This window comes from Balaenoptera physalus (assembly GCF_965194825.1).
Source record: "Balaenoptera physalus genome assembly, chromosome: 1".
Taxonomy (NCBI): Eukaryota; Metazoa; Chordata; class Mammalia; order Artiodactyla; family Balaenopteridae; genus Balaenoptera; species Balaenoptera physalus.
Window position 1 is genome coordinate 37,232,386 of NC_138882.1, and position 17,523 is coordinate 37,249,908.

General features: G+C 53.1%; 1 protein-coding gene across 1 annotated transcript in view; it reads right to left on the reverse strand.

The window, feature by feature from the left end:
• Positions 1-17,523, reverse strand: part of LOC309647585 (uncharacterized protein) — a 74,632-nt gene that overhangs the window by 18,411 nt on the left and 38,698 nt on the right. The window contains exons 4-5 of the mRNA XM_082435022.1: positions 11,507-16,347; positions 5,261-9,836 (exon numbers count right to left, since the gene is read on the reverse strand). Of these exons, the coding sequence (XP_082291148.1) occupies positions 16,341-16,347 (7 nt within the window). The 3' untranslated portion in view covers positions 5,261-9,836; positions 11,507-16,340. The remainder of the gene's footprint in view (positions 1-5,260; positions 9,837-11,506; positions 16,348-17,523) is intronic.

The window sequence follows — 17,523 nt, forward strand, 5'->3', positions numbered from 1 at the left end:
CCGATCCCTGCCCCGCTCCATGGGTCCCACAACTAGAACCCAAGGAAATGACAACCAGAGTCAGGGGGCCTGGGTGGGCGTCCAAAATTAAGCGTATACAAGCAGTTAGACCCTGGCAGGATTCTCTCTGGTTCAGTGTCATCAACTACAGGGCTAATACCACCCACTTGCCCTCACAGGGCTGTGTGAGGCCAAAAGAGCTCGCAAACGTGAAAAGAACTGTGAAACATCGCACGGCGCATGTGAGACAATGGTTACTAGTCAATTCCTCTCCTGCCTGCATCCTAGCCCAAATCTCTCTTCCCACCACCCTCGTGGGAGCTGGGGAGGCTGGGCTCAGAGTTACAAATCCCAGGTAAGTGTCCTGCAGAGTGGCAAGCAGACGGCATCTTGGAGAAATGTAGTTATTTGTAAAGCTCTGCATTCTGCCTAGCGGGTTGCACAATGTGTGCCTCCGCCTCAGGGCTCCTACCCACGCAGCCCAGGAAACATGGTGGACGTCAGGGACTGAGGCTGTCATGGAGAAGTGAGGCCAGGACCCGGCCACTCCTGGCCACAGCCTGGCTTTGCACAAAAGCCCGGAAGGGCCTGGGACCCTGGGCTTTGCTGTATGTGTTTCAGTTTTGCTGTCTTTTAAAGAGTGACTCAAAACTAAAAAGCCAAAATGGAACTGGTAGCTCTGAGATACTTCTGTTTTTGTTTTCTTTTGTCTTGTCTTTTTATCATTTTGTTTTTGTTTTTTTAAATAGAAGGGCTTAAACAACCACATGAGAAAAGAAAGCTAAATATAAAGGGAAACTTCCTGACAGCAAAGGGGCACAGACCTTGAGGATAAGTCTCAGGGAATGCACAGGACACAAGGGCCCTGCAGTCCCATTTTCTCTCCAGGATTTAGGGCCAGAAAGGATGGCACATCTTTCCTGGGGCACGGCATGTCAAGTCACCCCCTGCAGCACAGCAAGCCCCCAGCAGCTCCCACATGGCCCATCTCCAGACAAGCCTCTTGGTGGGAGCCAGAGTCCACGTCCTTGGTCACCTGGAGGGTCCTCATCAGCCACCTTCATGCAATCTTCACCCTTCGCACTTGCTTTCGGGGGTCTTTCGAAAACTGTCTCCACCCACCCGCCCTAATTCATGCCGACAGTGTCCCTTCAGAAAACACAATTACAGCTGTTCTCAGACGGGTCTTCAAGGTCCCACCCCTCTCTTGTGATGCAGATCCTGAGTTTCGGGCTAAGAAATACCTCCATGAACATCCAGGGAGCCCCCATATGGGAGTTGGCAGGAACCTCCAAAAAGATTCTGATTCAACCCTCTCATTTTACAGATAATGAAACTGAGGCCCAAAGAGGTGAAGGGGGTGAGTGAGTTTTTACCAAGGAAGCCAGAACCCAGGCCTGGTGACTCGTCTACAGGCTCCCTGGGCCCCCACAACCATACGCCACCAAGACCCACACGGCCCCCTGCCAGCAGGTGGCAGTCTCCATGGTCAGGGTGGGCCAGGCGGCAAGAACCATGGCACCAAAGAGGGAGAATCTCGTGGCCCGACTCACCCTGGGCCCAGCAGACACTGCACTCCTACCATGTAAACAAGTCCTGAGCCCTGAAGTTGCACACAGGAAATGTCTCCTCCCCCGTCCCCAGCCACCGACCTCTCAAGACACAGAGCTCGTCCAAGCATCTGATACAAGGGGACTCCCCTCCCTTGGCCTCTGCCTGTCACTTCCCTACTGCGAAATCTCGCAACCACGTGTTCTGGCAGGAGAGGCTCAGCTGAAGTCTGCCTCCTGCAGACATATGTTTTACCAGTGACTCGGCAAAGACTGAACCCGAGTGTCCCCCTGTGCTGCGTGGACCAGAGGTGGCCATGGTGACCAGGCTGAGGTGGAGATGCCAGCTGGCGCCTGGTGAGGGTGGGAGATGGAAGGTCAGGAGCAGCCACGGCTAATGGAAAAAACCCTAGTCTGCTGGTGACGAAACTACAGACTACTGCCACCTTGATTCCTGACTCACTCCAAGTTCCTGTGAGCTCTGTGGACCTTGGATGGATTTTCCCAGCTGTTAGGAAAAGAGAGGGGTTAGTCTGTGTATCAATTCTCTTTGGAGGCTCAATCAATACGGCTTCCCCAGGTGGCCGAGGTCCTTCTGTCTCTCAAATTCCCTCCTTGACCAACATCTGGATGCCTCTTCTTATGTAGGAGTGTCCTTCTTTTCCATATATGTCTACTTTATTTTTAAATTCTATTTATTATTATTAATGATCTCTCCCCACGCTAGAATATACACCCAACAAGAGCAGAAACTTGGTTTCGTTGAATTCTGCATCCCTAGCACCTAGCACAGTGCCTGGCATATATACAGCAGAGGCTGAAGACATATTTGTAGAAGGAATGTATTTGCCTGCCTATCCACGGATACCAAAGGGTATCTGCCCCTGCCCTGCCTCCCTCAAAAGGGATGTAATGCAGTCATCCCTGTGACAGCAGAGTCCCCTGGGTATCTGGCCTTTCACTCTGGGTCACATCATTTGCCTATCCTCTGAAGGTCTTAGCTCCCAAAAATGTCTGGCTTCAGCCTAAGAGGGTGAAGAAAAAGTACAGGCTTTGGACTCAGAAGTGCCTGAGTTTAAATCTCAGTAGTGCCACCTACCAAGTGTGTGACCTTGGTTAAGTCACTTAACAATCACAGTGTCTTTAACCATAAAAGGGAAGTAACACCTACTGCATATGGTTGTTCTGAGCATGAAATCAAATAAGCAAAAGGAGGCCCTAACAAAGGTCAGTTTCCCTTTCCCTGGCCTGCATGCTGAGACCAAGAACTCTGATGCCTATCTCTGGGCTCCATGCACACACATGTTCACTCAGGCCACAGCAGGCAGCCCTGGCTGAATGCTGGACACCTCCTCCAACCCCCTCCTGGCCTTGATCTTGTGGTCAGACGCTGTACAACCACCTCCCCGCATGGCCCTCTCCATCCTTGTCCCCCTGCTCCTCCCCTGCCCAGGCTCCACACTATTGCATCAGGCTCCGCAAAGGCCCGGGGCCTGGAGGCGTTCTCTGGCCTTACCAGCCCACGAGCAGCTCCTGTGGAAGGAGCTACCAAGGAACCAAACCCAGTCTCTGCTTTCCTCACAGACACTCCAAGTCCCAGAAAAGCAACGCAAGATGCGGGCCTCCCACAGACAGCCGGCTAGTGGAAAAGGCACTCTCTCTCGCATATTTCAGAGGGAGGCAACGTGTCCAAAAAAGTGACCAGTATGAGGTACAGATCCTCTCTAAAGCTGCAGCTGCAGCCTCGGGGGCACTCGTGCCAGGGGATAGAGCTAAGATATGCATTAAACAATTCACAGCCCTGACCACACCAGGATTCAATGGAATAGGAAGGTGCTGACCAATCGCATCCTCTGGCAGGGCCCCTCCCCCATGCCTCCTGACCAAGCCACACCACCACGGCTCCAGTGCCACCAGCTCTGTTAACCGCTGCCGGACCCCAGCTGGAAAGGCCACGCTGCCTCCTGGCTCCCAGACTGCAGGGATTCAGAGGTCGAGAAAGAAGTGCCGGCTACGCCTGGCACCCCTCTCAGGGGATGCCAACTATTCTGCCAGCCTGGCTTCTGACACATAACGTTCCATGTCATGTCTGGAGAAGCCAGGCTGGTGAACAGGAAGGAGAGAACTAGATGAGGGACAAAAGTAGGAGAATCAGCAGGCGAGCACCAACCCCAATTCTGGGAACACCAGAGGCCACAGAGGCTACTACATCTCAAGGAGCAAAACCAACTTCCCCACCCTGGTGATATCAATCTAGCCGAGGGCAGGGCTGTGAATGGAGGCAGCGGTCACCTGGAGCCAGGCCCGGGGACGCACTGCACACAGGACAGCGAAGGCTCCCGAGCATGGCCAGCAGCTCCATCTGGCTCCAGCCTGACAGCCAGTGCTGGCCAGACTCTAGCTGACACATCTTGAGGGACTTGGCCAGCTCCTCTTCATCTCCCCAGCTGCACCAAGGCTGATCTGTCTGCTTTATTCATGTTCCAGGTCCAACACCCCTAGCCATCCCTCCCTTCGTTACTGCTGGAGGGGCTGAGACTTGTCAAATTCCTTGAAGGAAGAGACATCGGACTCTTCCAAACAGCCCTGGATTCCTCACTCAGCGAGGATCTCAGGCTGCTCACAGCCAAATCAGAGACTCATCTCAGATGGGAAGAGGAGAAGATGAAACACTGGGAAGCAGGGTACATCAGACTTCCCTGGGTAGGGGTGGGCGGGGGGAGTGGGGAGGAAACAACAGCCACATCCACGAGGCAACGGCAGAGAGCTGGCATCCCGCAGGTGCCCCCTGACATTAGCCGAGAGCGTCATAAAATTACCCAGCACCATCCCTTTTATCTTTAGACCCCAGACAATCTGCTGTCAGCTCATTCCAACCGGGCCTATTGGCCCAGAATGTGGCAGGAATCTACTTGATAGGAGAAAGATTTCCTGGTAATGTGGCAAGTGCCTCCAGTCTGCCTTCTAAACCATCTCTGTAATGTGACGGACCTCCCCAGTTCTGCAGGCCCTCATCGTTTTTAATCACGATCGCTATTATTGTGACCAGTAACAGGTGACGCAGAGAAAAAAACATTTCTACGTCAAACTGCCTGGAGATCTTTGCAATGGTTTACTGAGCCAGGATTTTTCTTAAAGTAAAGGCAATGAGGGCCTAGAGGAAAAAAGTTATTCACTCAAAAAAACAAAAAAAAAAAACAAAACAAAACAAGAAAAACCCAAAGTAGGGGGAAAGAGCCCCAAAGTCCACTGCCCAGCCCACAGTCTATAAGCTCCAGACCACAGCCCTAGACTAAGCGAGGCTAAAGGTGTCCAGACGACACAGGAAGAGAAGGCTCAGTTCCCAGGCGGGCTCCAGCCCCTCTGAGGGATCAGCACTCAGAATCTCGTGCTATTGGTAGGGGGTCAGGGAGAGCGGCTGGTCAGTTACTGCGGGAGGCCCAGCTGTTTTGCCAACTACCACACCCCGCCATCTCCCACATGGCCAGTGCCTGATCGCTTAGGCTGGCCGCCCTGCCCCCGAGCCTTCGCTGGTTACTAACCCCATTCACAGAAAAGCCAGGAGGAGGAGAATGGAAAGAAGGGAGCAATTGTCTGGGAGATTCTGAATGGAGAAGTTTGAGGCTTCTCCACCGAGTAAGGGAAACGCCCTCGTGGGAAGAGCAGGGGGTGGGGGAGGGCCCGGAACGGGTGGCCCACACCTGACTTACCTGGGAGGCAGGGAAGGAGGGCGTTGAATCCTATCTTCCTTGCTGCACCTGGTTTCCAATAAGCAGCCTGGTAATGGTTCACCGACAAGACTGGGATGGCGTCACATCCATCAGCACTTGTGGTCACAGAACCACACAAACTGGGGGCTCAACAGCACCTCTGAAAGGGAGGAGGCAAAGACCCAGCCCACTCTGCCCTGTACCTCCCAGCATGACACGCTCATGCTCTTTCACCACCAGCTCCTCTGAGGACAGCTGGCCCCTTGTGCCGGTCAAGCCAGACTTCCGGAAGCCCCAAACGAGGGTGAGGGCGGGAAGCAGACAAGCTCCCGGATGCCCATAGCTGGGTCTGCCTCATATATCCCAAAGAAAATCAAAGGACGAGGGAGGGCTGGAGGAAGGCAGGAAAGGCAGCAGGTTCAAAAGAAGGAAGAGAGAGGTCAAAAGACATCCTTGGGCAAAGCAAGGCAAACCGGAAACCAGGAAGACACACCGGAGGCCACACTGTGCTTTCAGCCACCATCATGTGCCCAGCCTCTCCTCCAAACCCAGGATCCAGGATCCTTCAAGAAGCACCAGCCCCTCCTGGCCCTCAGCCTACATCAGCGCCCTCCTCCACAAGATTTTGAATCTACTAGCATCTGAAATAGGGGGAAGGAGAGAAAGCTTGGCAGCCCTGAACCAGACACAGACACGTATACACAGATACACATATGCACGCGTGTGTGTGCATGCACATGCACGCACACACACACACACACCCTCCCCAGTATAAAAGGCCCCATGGAGATGGCTCACACTCTCCAGGTTCTGGTTCTCTGATAGAAGCGCTCCTCTCCCGCAGGGGAGGGCAGACACGTCTGATAAGAATTGCTTAGCACAACGCTATATATAGTCTAGGTTCCTAGCGGCCTAGAGATCTGGAGCTAGAACTTGGCAGAGAACCATGCTAGATGCTGGCAAGGCCCACCCCCCTCCCCCAGCTCCTCCAGCCAGCCAACTGAGAGCCTCACCTCCCTGCTGGGGGCAGTGAGCACAGGCAGAGGGCCCTTCCATTCAGCCCATGAACACCCTGCTCTGAGGGCCCCGGCCTTTTGGCTCTGTGTTAGGGAGAATCCACTTCTCCTGAATGTGAGGGGGATGTGCGGGGGCTGAACACTGAGTTCTAGCCTCTCTGCAGCTCTCCAGCAGCATGAGGAAATCGATCCAGTCCTCTCTTCTGGAGGACCAAGGGCGGCAGTGTGCAGGAAAGAATGGAGAAGGCACAGCAGCTGGCTAGGTTCAATAAACATCTATCCACTTCCGACGTTTGAAGAGATAAAAGAATGCAAAAAAATACTTACTGCAGAAAGCCAGGCTGCCAGGCAGCTCCTTTTTTTGTTCCAAATAAATGCAAACGGGCACACACTTATCCCACAGGATGACAACTGTCTTCTGCACACCAGCACAACCGTCAGCTGAGTCTCCAGGAGTTTGTCACCTACTCATGGAGCTGAACTCCTCTGAGTTCTCTGTGGGGAAGAAGCGAAAGGTGGGCTCAGTTCCCAGGGCCAACCAAGCAATGCACATGCAGGCCCCAATCCGGGTCCCTTCTGGGCCCCCAGACATGGCCCTCCGCTGCGGCTCACCATCCACTGACAGAAGAAACACCACGCCGGGCCCAGCATCCTGGAGAAAGGCCAGTCCCAGAGGGCACGCAGTCTCATCAAGGAGGGCCCATCCATCACATCTTTCTGAAAACAAACCTGAAGGACAACAGTTCCCTGAAGTACAGAACCTGGGCTCTCATCACATGCACAGCTTCTGGACAAAGAGACACAAAGGATCCGACACCCACATATATACAATTTTTTTAGGTCAAGTTGCTCTCTACTCAGGCTGAAAAAGATATGACGCAAAGGGGCCGGGGCTGCCTTTGCGCTTGGGTGGGGTCGGCCAACTCCCACCCTTCGCCCGTCGCACAGTCCGCTGTGACCTGGGCCGGGTCTCCCTGTCCCCTCTGGCTCCCAAGGCCCCAGAGCCACTCTTTCCAGATCCCAAAAAAGTCGCACAGGGAAGTCCTTGGGGAGAGGAGGTGCGTGGCGACAAATGTCAGTACTGGCATCATCCATCTGCAGGAAAGCGTGAGGCTGAAAAATGGCACACGAGGAAAGGAGGCAGAGAGCCCCAGGCCAGGCTGTCCCTCCATCCCCTCCCACAAGTTGTTTGCTCCTCCACCCCCAGACACTGGCCGAAAGCGGGGGAGGAGAGAAGGGAGGCCAGATGCTGGGGATAACGGTTTGGCTGAGATTCAGTGGCAATGGAGGCCCATGTTCTCTCTTGCTCCGAAGAAGGCATGGCGGGGCGGGGCCGGGCGGGCGGGGCGGGGCAGGGGGTGTCACGCGCACAAAGCGCAATGCTGCAGATTCAAGAAAAGCCTAGAACCCTGAGCCGCCATGATGACGCACACACAGATGCAAAGGTCAAGGACTTCAGGCCCACTACTGCGCCTAAGAAGGAAATGAGGAAGATGAAGGGGAGAAGATAAGGCTTTGATTTGGGATAATAAGGAAAGGAGAGGCTGAAGTGGGCTGCCCAAGAGCCGGTCTTCAGCTCAAGGCCTGTGATGTGGATCCACCATCTTCACGTGATGCCAGCAGAGGGAACCTACGACTCCAAATCCCCATAACGGGCACTAGGACTGCCAGGCCCACCCCTGCCCCCTAGAAGGGACCTGCCCTCCATCCAAGGCAATAAGCCACAACTGAGAAATCCCAAAGGGTTTTCTGAACCTGGGAAGATGTCTCTTGTTGGGGACCGGTGAGAGGAATTCAAGAAGTGATCCTGTTTGCCAAGCTCATCTAATAAAACATAAACAGCTGATTTTCTTTTCAGATTCTAAAATTCAAGGGTCTACAGGGTCCTGAGTTATCCGACGTCGCCCCCGTGCCTGGCAGTGGTCTGTCGTGTGCCAAGCCCTTCCTGAAAATGACCCCAGCCCAGGGTCAGCGCTGAGCCCCGACAAACTGTTTTTGCTGCTTTCATGTTGACAGAACGTCCTGGCCACTCGGCTGAGTGCTCCATCTCCCAGCTCCCGACACACTGAGTCATCATCCGAAGAGGAAAAAAACAACAAAGCAGCCGTCACCAGGGTCCCCGCTGCCGTCGGCTGACGACTCACGGGCTGTCGTCACTCTCTGCTCTGCAGCCCCGGAACTGGTGACAGGGGGCTTCGGGGTGCCCAACTCCCCTCCCATGGGATGCAACAGCATCAGGAAACAGGCAGCCACTGCTGCGTTCGGAAAGAAGGGAAACTAACCTGGCATCAAAAGGATCCCAGGAAGGCTCACTGTTTAACCCTCACTCCGCCACCACCAATGCTCATGGCGTTTCCATGGTGTTTTCCTGATGCCGAAGTTCCTAATGCAATAGAGGGTATTTACTCCAGGTGGGGGAAAGGCACTACCTCACAGGCTTCAGGTGCATACTGCCTGGTTACCTCCTCCCCTGCCCCTGCTTATGATACCACTGAACGCACATAAGCTTCCTTCTCCCCCAGTTCTTCTCGAGCCACCTGCTATGGTCCTTTCTTAAGTCCCCACTAGACAACTGGGCAGGGGGAATGGAGCTGCATCACTTTCTCTTGGGAACCTATTTGCTTGGCAATATATCAGGCATTTCTGTGTAGTAGGTATAGAGGCTCCATCTCACTGACCGAGGAGGACACTAAGACTTAGAAAAATCAAGTAACTTGTCTAAAACCACCCACCTAAGATGAGGCAGAGTCAAGATGCAAACCTAGGTCTGCCCAAGCGCCATGTCCCTGCTTCTATGGTCTCCACTGATCTCTGGATTCCGGAGCTTATCCTGCTCTGAAGATGCTACAACCTATCCCACCTCTGCCTCCTCTTTCGAGGGGAAGGAGACCAGGAAAACTGAGGTTTGTTAGCCCATCAATTTCAGCTACAAAAAAATCCCCATTGTCTTGGGTGAACCTAGCCTCAAAGAAAGAGGAGAAAGTTAATGAGGCAGCAGGGAGGGTGGCATGGAAGAGCCAAGTGACCCAGACCTTGGGCGCAGGAAGATGAGCCACCCAAACTCTCACAGAACATCAGGGACTTACAAAACTCCTTAAATAGACACATTTTGGGGATCTACCTCGTAAGCGGCATTTTGCAGACACTGACGGCTGAGAAAAGAAAAATGCAAAGGCTTTCACAGACCAGGGTTCTAATCACGATCAGAACACTTACCGGCCATGGGACACTCCTCGCAGGGTTGCGGTGAGAAATAAATGAAATAACCGTCGTGAACCAGATGGATGTGGTACCTGGCAAACAGAAAGCACCACACAGGTACATGTTTCCCTTCTCTTCCCGAGCTTCCTGGGGCTCACAATCTAATAGGTGACAGACATAAGACTTATACACGAAGAACCACAGCACATCTACAGTAGCACAAAAGAGGCATGAAGCGTATGGGAGTCTGGCCGGATGGGAGGAGGACTGCTTCTTGTGCAGGTAATCAGGAGAGGTCCACGGAAGACGGTGGCACTGCCGCAGGTGGGTGCAGTGGAGAGGAGGCGTGGAGAATATCACTAGTGAGAACAGAGAGATAGGAAAAGCAAGAAAAAGTAAGTCGCCTGGTTTTTCTGGAATACGTGGTCCACGTAGGGAAACTCAGAGAGGTGAGACCGAGTTTAGGAAAGCTAAGACAAGACTAGTTACAGACAGCCTCCAGCATCCTGCTAAAGGGAAGGAATCTCCTTCTGGAAACGATGAGAAACCATTTTAAATTTCTGAGCAAGAAAGACAAGATGGCCACTGCACGCAGAAGGGCCTGGAGAGGAGAGGGACGGGCAGCAGGGAGCCTCACTGGAGGACTACAGCTGGAACCATGGCACTGGCAGGGGGCGTGCGGAGGAACAGAGAGGAAAAAACGGGAAAAAGGCAGGGCCATCCAAACAAATCCTCAAAGCTGCCATGGACCCCACCCCCTGTCCCCACGGGGAGACTGCCAGAGACAGAACCTATTTGGGGAACACAAACCACAGGTCCGACACGTCTGAGATGAGCTGCCGTATCTCTGCCTCCACCCTCCCGCCCCAAACTCGGCTTTTCCCCGGACTGCTCTAAGCCTCAGGCCGATGAAGGCATGGGAGACCCAGGCCTTCAGTGAGCAATGCCCACGCTCTGGCAAAGCCAGGGCTGTGTCCGAGGGTGGGACTGGGCGGTCCTGCCCCTGGGGCCACCTTCACTGCGGCAGCCACCGCTGTGCCCGCCTCTGCTGCGCTTCTGCCCCCCCCGCACCCCCCTCGCCGCCGCCGCCTCCGTCATAGCCCCCGCCCCCCGCCCACTCTGCGGAACTGGCACAGCAGGACCAGAAAAACCAACGCCACCATGTCGGAGACCAGCAGAAATGCCTCCAAAATGGCAGCCTTATGATAAAAAAGAGTCCAAAAATATTATCAACCCACCCAGGGAAAGGGAAGCCAGAGACAAGGGGAGGGAACTGTCAACCACCTCCCAACTGCCCCCCTCCCCCGCAAAACCCTTACTCTCACAATTGTCACATCTTTCCCTTCAGAAACTTCCTCTCAAAAAGCAGAAAGCATAAGAGAGAAAGAAGGGCATCATCCCATCCTCCTGAGAGGTCCTGGGGGCCATAGGTGACATAGGGCATTCAGAAGGACATTCTGCGTTTCATATCCCAACATGGGGGTCAGCAGTCCATTTCTGTCTTCAAACCCAGCCCCTATCGCTGACTGGACAAGAGCTAGCCCTCCAAGGGAGTTAAGTCTTTCACAGCTCACCCACCAGACCCTCCCCAGCTCTGTGGGCCCTGGGGAGCCAGGAGATAGGGTTGCAAGAAAGGGCCGAGAAGGCACAGCCGTGCCCTCCGTTATGTAATAAGAAGGGCGGTGCTGTCCTAGGCCAGAGACCCAGAGCGCATTGCGTTCCCAGATGCGCAGTCATGGGCGGGGGCCACTGCGCAAGGTGCAGGGCTTGGAAACCCCCTCCCCACAGACATGGGGACTGCAACAAGAACCAGACGGGGAGCTGGGACCCTGATTTTTCCAAGTCCTCCTCCCCCAACCAGAGGCGAGCAGCCTGCTGCCCTAGTTTTGCTCTTACTCTCTTCACTCCCCAGGATGACAAACCCTTCTAACCTGGGACCTCCAAGCCTCTTGTGGCCCCGTGGCTTTCCGGAAATCCCACCAAATACGCAGTTTCTAAGCAGCGTCCTGGGGTCCGCTCCCGTCCTCACCTTTCCAAGCACCGGGGAGCGGCAGCTTCCAGAAGGCAGGTCCTTCCCATAATGGGCTCAGCTCTGGACAGTCTGGGACGTCAATGCAAATCTCGTGTCCCCGGGGAGGAGCCCGGAGTCAGCAGGAAGCCCAGGGTGGCGGCAACAGCAGCAGCAGCTCTGCCCTACCTTGCCCATGCGTTTCCAGGGGAGCCAAGATTTATTTTGCCGCAACGCTGAGGTGTGGCTGATCGGAAAATTCCCACTAAAGAACAAGTCTTTTCTTCCAGTTTGGTCAACCCTCTGCGTGCCCATCTCCCCAACCCCTGCCCCTCCAAAACAAAAGTTTGGGGAGCCCTCAGCTCCTCTTCCTTATAGTGCATAAAGTTAAAAAGGCACAGGAAGAGGCTTTAACTGGTCAGTCAGAAGCAGGCACAGACACAGGAGCATACGCACACCCCTAAACAGATTTTAGAAAGCTGCTGGGCTTCTCCCCCCTCCCCTTTAAGCAAGTGAAATGCAAATTCAGATTTGATACCCTTCCCTCAGCCAATCAAAAACAGGTTTTCACCTGCCATTGGTCCACCCACCAATCAGAGGAAGTGTCTGGAGTGAGAGCCCTCCCCTGGCCAATGGAAGGCCAGCTCAGTCACTTAGTTAATGATGCAGCAGTACAAGGAAGGCCATCACATGTGAACTGGAAGGGTGCCAACATGGAGACACAGAGAGCACAAGGTAAACAACTTTCCAAAGCCAAAAGGATGACATTTAATCTCTAAATGCTAGCTTCCCTTCTCAGCTCATCGTCAACCCCTCTCAGCTGGCCCTACAGATCCTGGGACCCTCACTACCTGTCCCCCCAGAGCCCCTAACAAGATCCAAGAGTGACTGCGTCACCATTCCCCACTTTCCCCAACTACGCAGTGACAAACCTACCAGCTTTACCCCACTTCTCGCAGCCCACGCCCCATCCTGCCCACCTGCTCCCCAACAGCCCCAGATTCCCAGGGCCGAATGTTTCAACAAGGCAACCCCTAGAAAGCTGCCCCTCTCGCCTTCCTCTCAACACTTCTCCTCCTCACTCCGTACCTTCTACCTGAGAACCATACGGACGGACACTGATACCCAAACAACTTGGAAAACCAGCCTGTCTGTCTGTTTGTCTGCCCGATAGAAGGAAATGGGGGCAAAGGCTGGGAGGTCAGGTGGGACACCAGGGACGGCTTGCTCCTCTTTCCTCTACCTCGGTCAGGCTTGAGCAGCTGACACTAAGGGAAAAGAAATTAAAGTGGAAAAAACCCCTCCCTCAGAAAAAAAAAAAAATAGCAAAAAGCAAGAAAGAAGGTGAGAAAGACAGAGCACCCACATACGCAGAGACATCGCCCCCGATCCCAGCAAATACGTACGTGGGGGAAGACGGGGGTTACGCCATCAAGTCCTGAAGCCCATCGGACCACCCATCGTCGCCTGCGCAGACCCAAATCTCGGTTGGCCGTAAGGTGCCGCAGTCCCGAATGTTCCAGAAACTGGTCCCATTAAACCTTCCACCATCGCCCCGAAACCTCTTGCTCCCACCCCTGCCCCCCACCGCCACCCTACCTCCTCCCCGCGGGAACCGCCCGTGCCACCTTGCGTGTCATCTCCTTAGCCTAGGCTACCCAGAGGCCTCCGGCCCCTGACAGATTTCTGAACGCTTGGCAAGTGAGCTGGCAGAACCTGGTGCCCGGTGTTGCTATGACTTGTTTCTTGATTTCTCTCTCTCTCTCTGCTGCAGCACGGCTGTTGCTAGCAGACCTATCGACGGAGCGCTCGCGCTCTCTCTCTCTCTCTCTCCCTCTCTCTCTCCCCTCTCTCCTCTCTCTCTCTCTCTCTGAGCTCTGTGACGCAGATCTAAATTCTCCAGTCTGCTCCTTGTGTTGCAAGAGCAGAACTGCAGCTTTTCCCCTGGAGAGCCAGAGGGCAGTGCCAAGGCTGGTCAAACAAGGCAAAAAAAAGTTGGGCCTACACTCTGCTTTCCTGGCCACACTTCTCAGCCCCTCTTTTACCCCAGACCTCACTGCTCTGGGGCATAGAGGGCCTGGTTCCTACAGGCTCAGGCCTTCCCTGAGGGCTCCCCAGCCATAAGACTAGCTTAACTCTTTGAGTGACAGCGCCCAGAACCCAGACAGGGCTGTCCCACACTAAATGTGGCGTCATCTTTTCTTGAACCATATGAGCTTCTCCTGGACCCGAGAATATAATGGCCCCCACCCTGAGACCACCGTCCTATTAACTCTTTCTGCCACAGACAAGTCCAGAATTACAGCCGTAGCTGATTTTTGTTGTTTTCTGCTTTTTTGGCCACAAACCAGGATCTTTTTTCTTCCTGGAATTTCCTAAGGACAAAAAGCATAATTAAAACATTGCCTGCTTACCCCATGAGTTAGATCCTTCTATTGGGGCAGGAATTGGAGAAACCAAATTGAATGGCAGCCTGAAGAATCTAGAGTAAAACCAGTCCGGATCTCCACTCTTCCTGGGCTCAGAATTTTAGGGCCTGTGTAGATAGGTCCAATCACTTCTCAAAAGGCACTTGGGCTACTCAGTCCCAGAGATTCAGGTTGCTGAGTCATTTGTTCCCAAGAAGATCCTCTGACAACATGAAAAGCAGCAAAACAGAGCAGCAGCCAAGCCTGGACCTGCAGTGGCCAATGACTGGCTTCTTCTCTCCAGGGCAGGCGGCCAAGTGAGATGAGCACCCATAAGCCCACCCTGCACTGCCCCTGCCATGGTAACACATGGGCATTCACACCTGGAAACTCTCACAGGGAGGGGGGTTTCCTACCAACACTCTGGAGACTGACTGGGATTGTTGTTGGATACTGACAGGTCTCCACTGCAGCAAAGCACATAGCTCCCAACATTTTCCTGCCCCCAGACCCAAAAAAAGTTCCAGAACAACTCAGATGCTAACTCACTGGACCCCATATACCTAGACAGACTCAGGAAGTCTTGGGTTCCCACAACGCCACATCCAAAGAATGCAGACCCGCAAAGGTTTCTGGTGACCAGTTGTACCACAAGAGCCTAGCCCTGATCGGAAGTGAGAGATGTACTTAGGTCTTGGGGCAGCTGACTCAAAGTATATCACATCGAGATCACTGCAACTTCAAGATGGCTTGAGAATGAGAGGCCAGGCAGCAACCTTATCCTGTACCCCAACTCCCAAGCAGCCTTCTTCAAGCAACTACTCTGGGCCAAGGTTTCATCCAGCAGAACGAAGACCACTTGGAAGACAACCATGGTACTCCATGGCTTTAAAAGAAGTCCAGAGCATCTGTGCCAAGCTCTCAGCAGGGGAGAAAGTGCTTCAAATTCACACCTTCTGGGCTCCAGGGTAGAGCATGCCAATAAAGAAGTCACCTACTGGTCTGATGACCAAAGGAATGTGGCCTTGATGGCACCAACGCAAGTCCCCCGGAATGGTCCTCTGCCTACTTAAATACCATTTGCCGTAGTTTCCTTTTCCATGGAAGAAAAACATGCCTAAGTTCATGTCAGGACATTCCTGATTTATCCAAGACGCCCAGGATCAAATAAACAAAGGGCTTTGAGCTCTGCCAGGGAGCCTCCTGCTTCAGGAGGGAGAACTAGAAGGAAGTAGGGCTCAGCACAGAGTTGGCCCATCACCCGGTGAACTTGGTGAATGACGTGGCTGCTCAATGCCATGGCGATGGAGATGTCACGGGTGGGTGGAAGTGAGAGAGAAGAGGCAAATAAGTCACGAGAGACGGAGCAAGAGCAAGTTAGGGTCAAGAGGGCCATACGCAGCCACAGAACCTACAGACGGAGGCTGACTGTGGTTCAACCACAGCACAACGGAGCTTGAGCCCATGCAAAGGAAGGTCCCCATCTCAGGGCTCAGCAGGAACCAACTCTGACTTGCAAAGCATTATGGCAGCACTATGTTTGGGAGGCTCTGTTTCATTTCATTTTTCATCTAAGTCTTTTCTCTTTCTTCCCATGACCCTGTTACTCTCCTTACAATTTACTAAGGTTGAAACTGTCGTTTTAGGTGCCCCTGCCCAACTCTAGGTCTGCCTTCTATTAACCTGATTCTGCATGACACCCAGAACAGAAAAACCCACGTGGGATGACCAGGAAGCAGAAATGGATTCAGTTCCAAAAACATGGGAGGATGTTTACTCAGCAAGCATGCTCAAGCCTACAAGGAAGCAGTTTTACAGGGTGCTGCATGCGATGTTTGATTTCAGGGGGTAAAGATAACTTTGGAGTGAGGGGAAGGTGCTGGCTCCTTCCGTCCACCCTGTGAGGTCTGGGGAGGCTGGGCCAGGGCACACTTGAAAAGGCAGGGCTTCAACTCAAGCCCAGCAGGTCACTGACTTGCTCTGGCTTCTCTGCAGCTCCAGGCCTCAGGAACTAAACACACTCTCCAGACATTGCGAGCTCTCCGTGGCCTCTGACTGATCTGGGTCAAAACCTCGAAATGTCAAAGAGGAAGAATTTTTTTCTTTAAAGGGGATGAGCTGGACTTTTACCCAGCCCTTGCCCTGGGTTTGGAACGCAAGCACTCTGTAATTGCCACAAACTCCAGTTCGGTGGGCCTCAGCCAAAAGCGCAGGCTTAGTGCAGGCCTCTCTGTCCTCCCATTTCCTCATTAGGGCCTCCTGAACAGGGGCTGGATCTTTCATCAGGAAAGAAGTCATTTCTCTCAAGACAGGGAGCTCTGTGCATGGGACTGATCCCAAACTCTACACGAGTATCAAGGGCTCGAGTGGGTGTTCTAGATAAATCAGGCAGCGGTCTGGTCTCAGGCAGCGCTGACAGGTTCAGGTCCACCGGGAGGTGTTTCTGTTTACCGCCTGGAAGGGAGCAGACAAAGGGCACTCAGTAACCCCAGGAGGTAAATCACCGATTAAGTACCTACTAGATGCTAAGGCCACATTCAGCGCAGGAGAAGTACGAGACACAGGCCATCACCTCAAGACATACAGGTTCTGTTAGAGGACCCTACAAGCATTCCCAAATTGGCATTTCTGACGTTTCCAAAGTCTGCTCTTTAAAAGCTGGAACTCATTTTTTCACTGAAACAATATTAAATGTACTGGTTGGGTTCCCAGGCTAGCCCACAAAAGCCTATTTTACCCACTTCAGGAAGAGACAAACCCCAATGCCTTGGGGGACTCGGCAGGTAGCAAAGGATGCAAGCCACGGGCAGGGAGTGTGTCAGGAGCAGGGACAAGCCCCTCCCCCACTCTGCCCACTTGGGGCCATCTGGGAGTAGAGACCCAGATCGTCCAATTTTTCAGGAGAAGGCAAAAATCTACATTTACTACATTAAACTCTTGATTTTTAAACATTGCCCCCCAATTTTTAAAGTCCAAACATACCTGCAGAGTTTCCATTGTGTTTTCTCTGTGGTAATGTGTCCAAAATATGCTATAGGAGCAGGCACTGCCCAAGTGAGGATTTAAATAAAATAAAGAAACAAAGAAGAAGATAACCGAAAAGATTCACCTCACAGATGCTGCTATTGGAGGAAAAGAATGGCACAGAAGGAAATAAGGGAAATCCTACCCTTCAGGTCAGTGGTTGTCAACCAGCCCCATGTTGAGGGCTGCAGGTGGAGGGGTACATCAGAATTATTTTTAACTATGAATGATACCATTAGAGTGCTAGTATTTGTGCCCCATCCTGACCCACCAGAAGGACAAAAGAATCATTCCAATACACAGGCCCTTTCTCCCAGATGAGAGGTGCTGCTCTGGGCATCCTCAAAGGCTCTATTTGGGGCTTTGTTGATAAGATTGGAAAGGATTATCGTAATCCAGCTGCCCATCCAAGGCATAGGACCCTCCATAAACAACACTAAGACCAAGGCACTGCCCAGCCTCTACTTCGTTCAGTAACCCCCCCGGCCCACCTCTGGAGGACTCAGACAATGGAACATAACTGAGATGACATCACTCTCAAGGTAGCTAATTACCCGCCTTAAGTCTTCGCTCTGCCTCTGGAGCCCACGGTACGAGCCTGCTTCC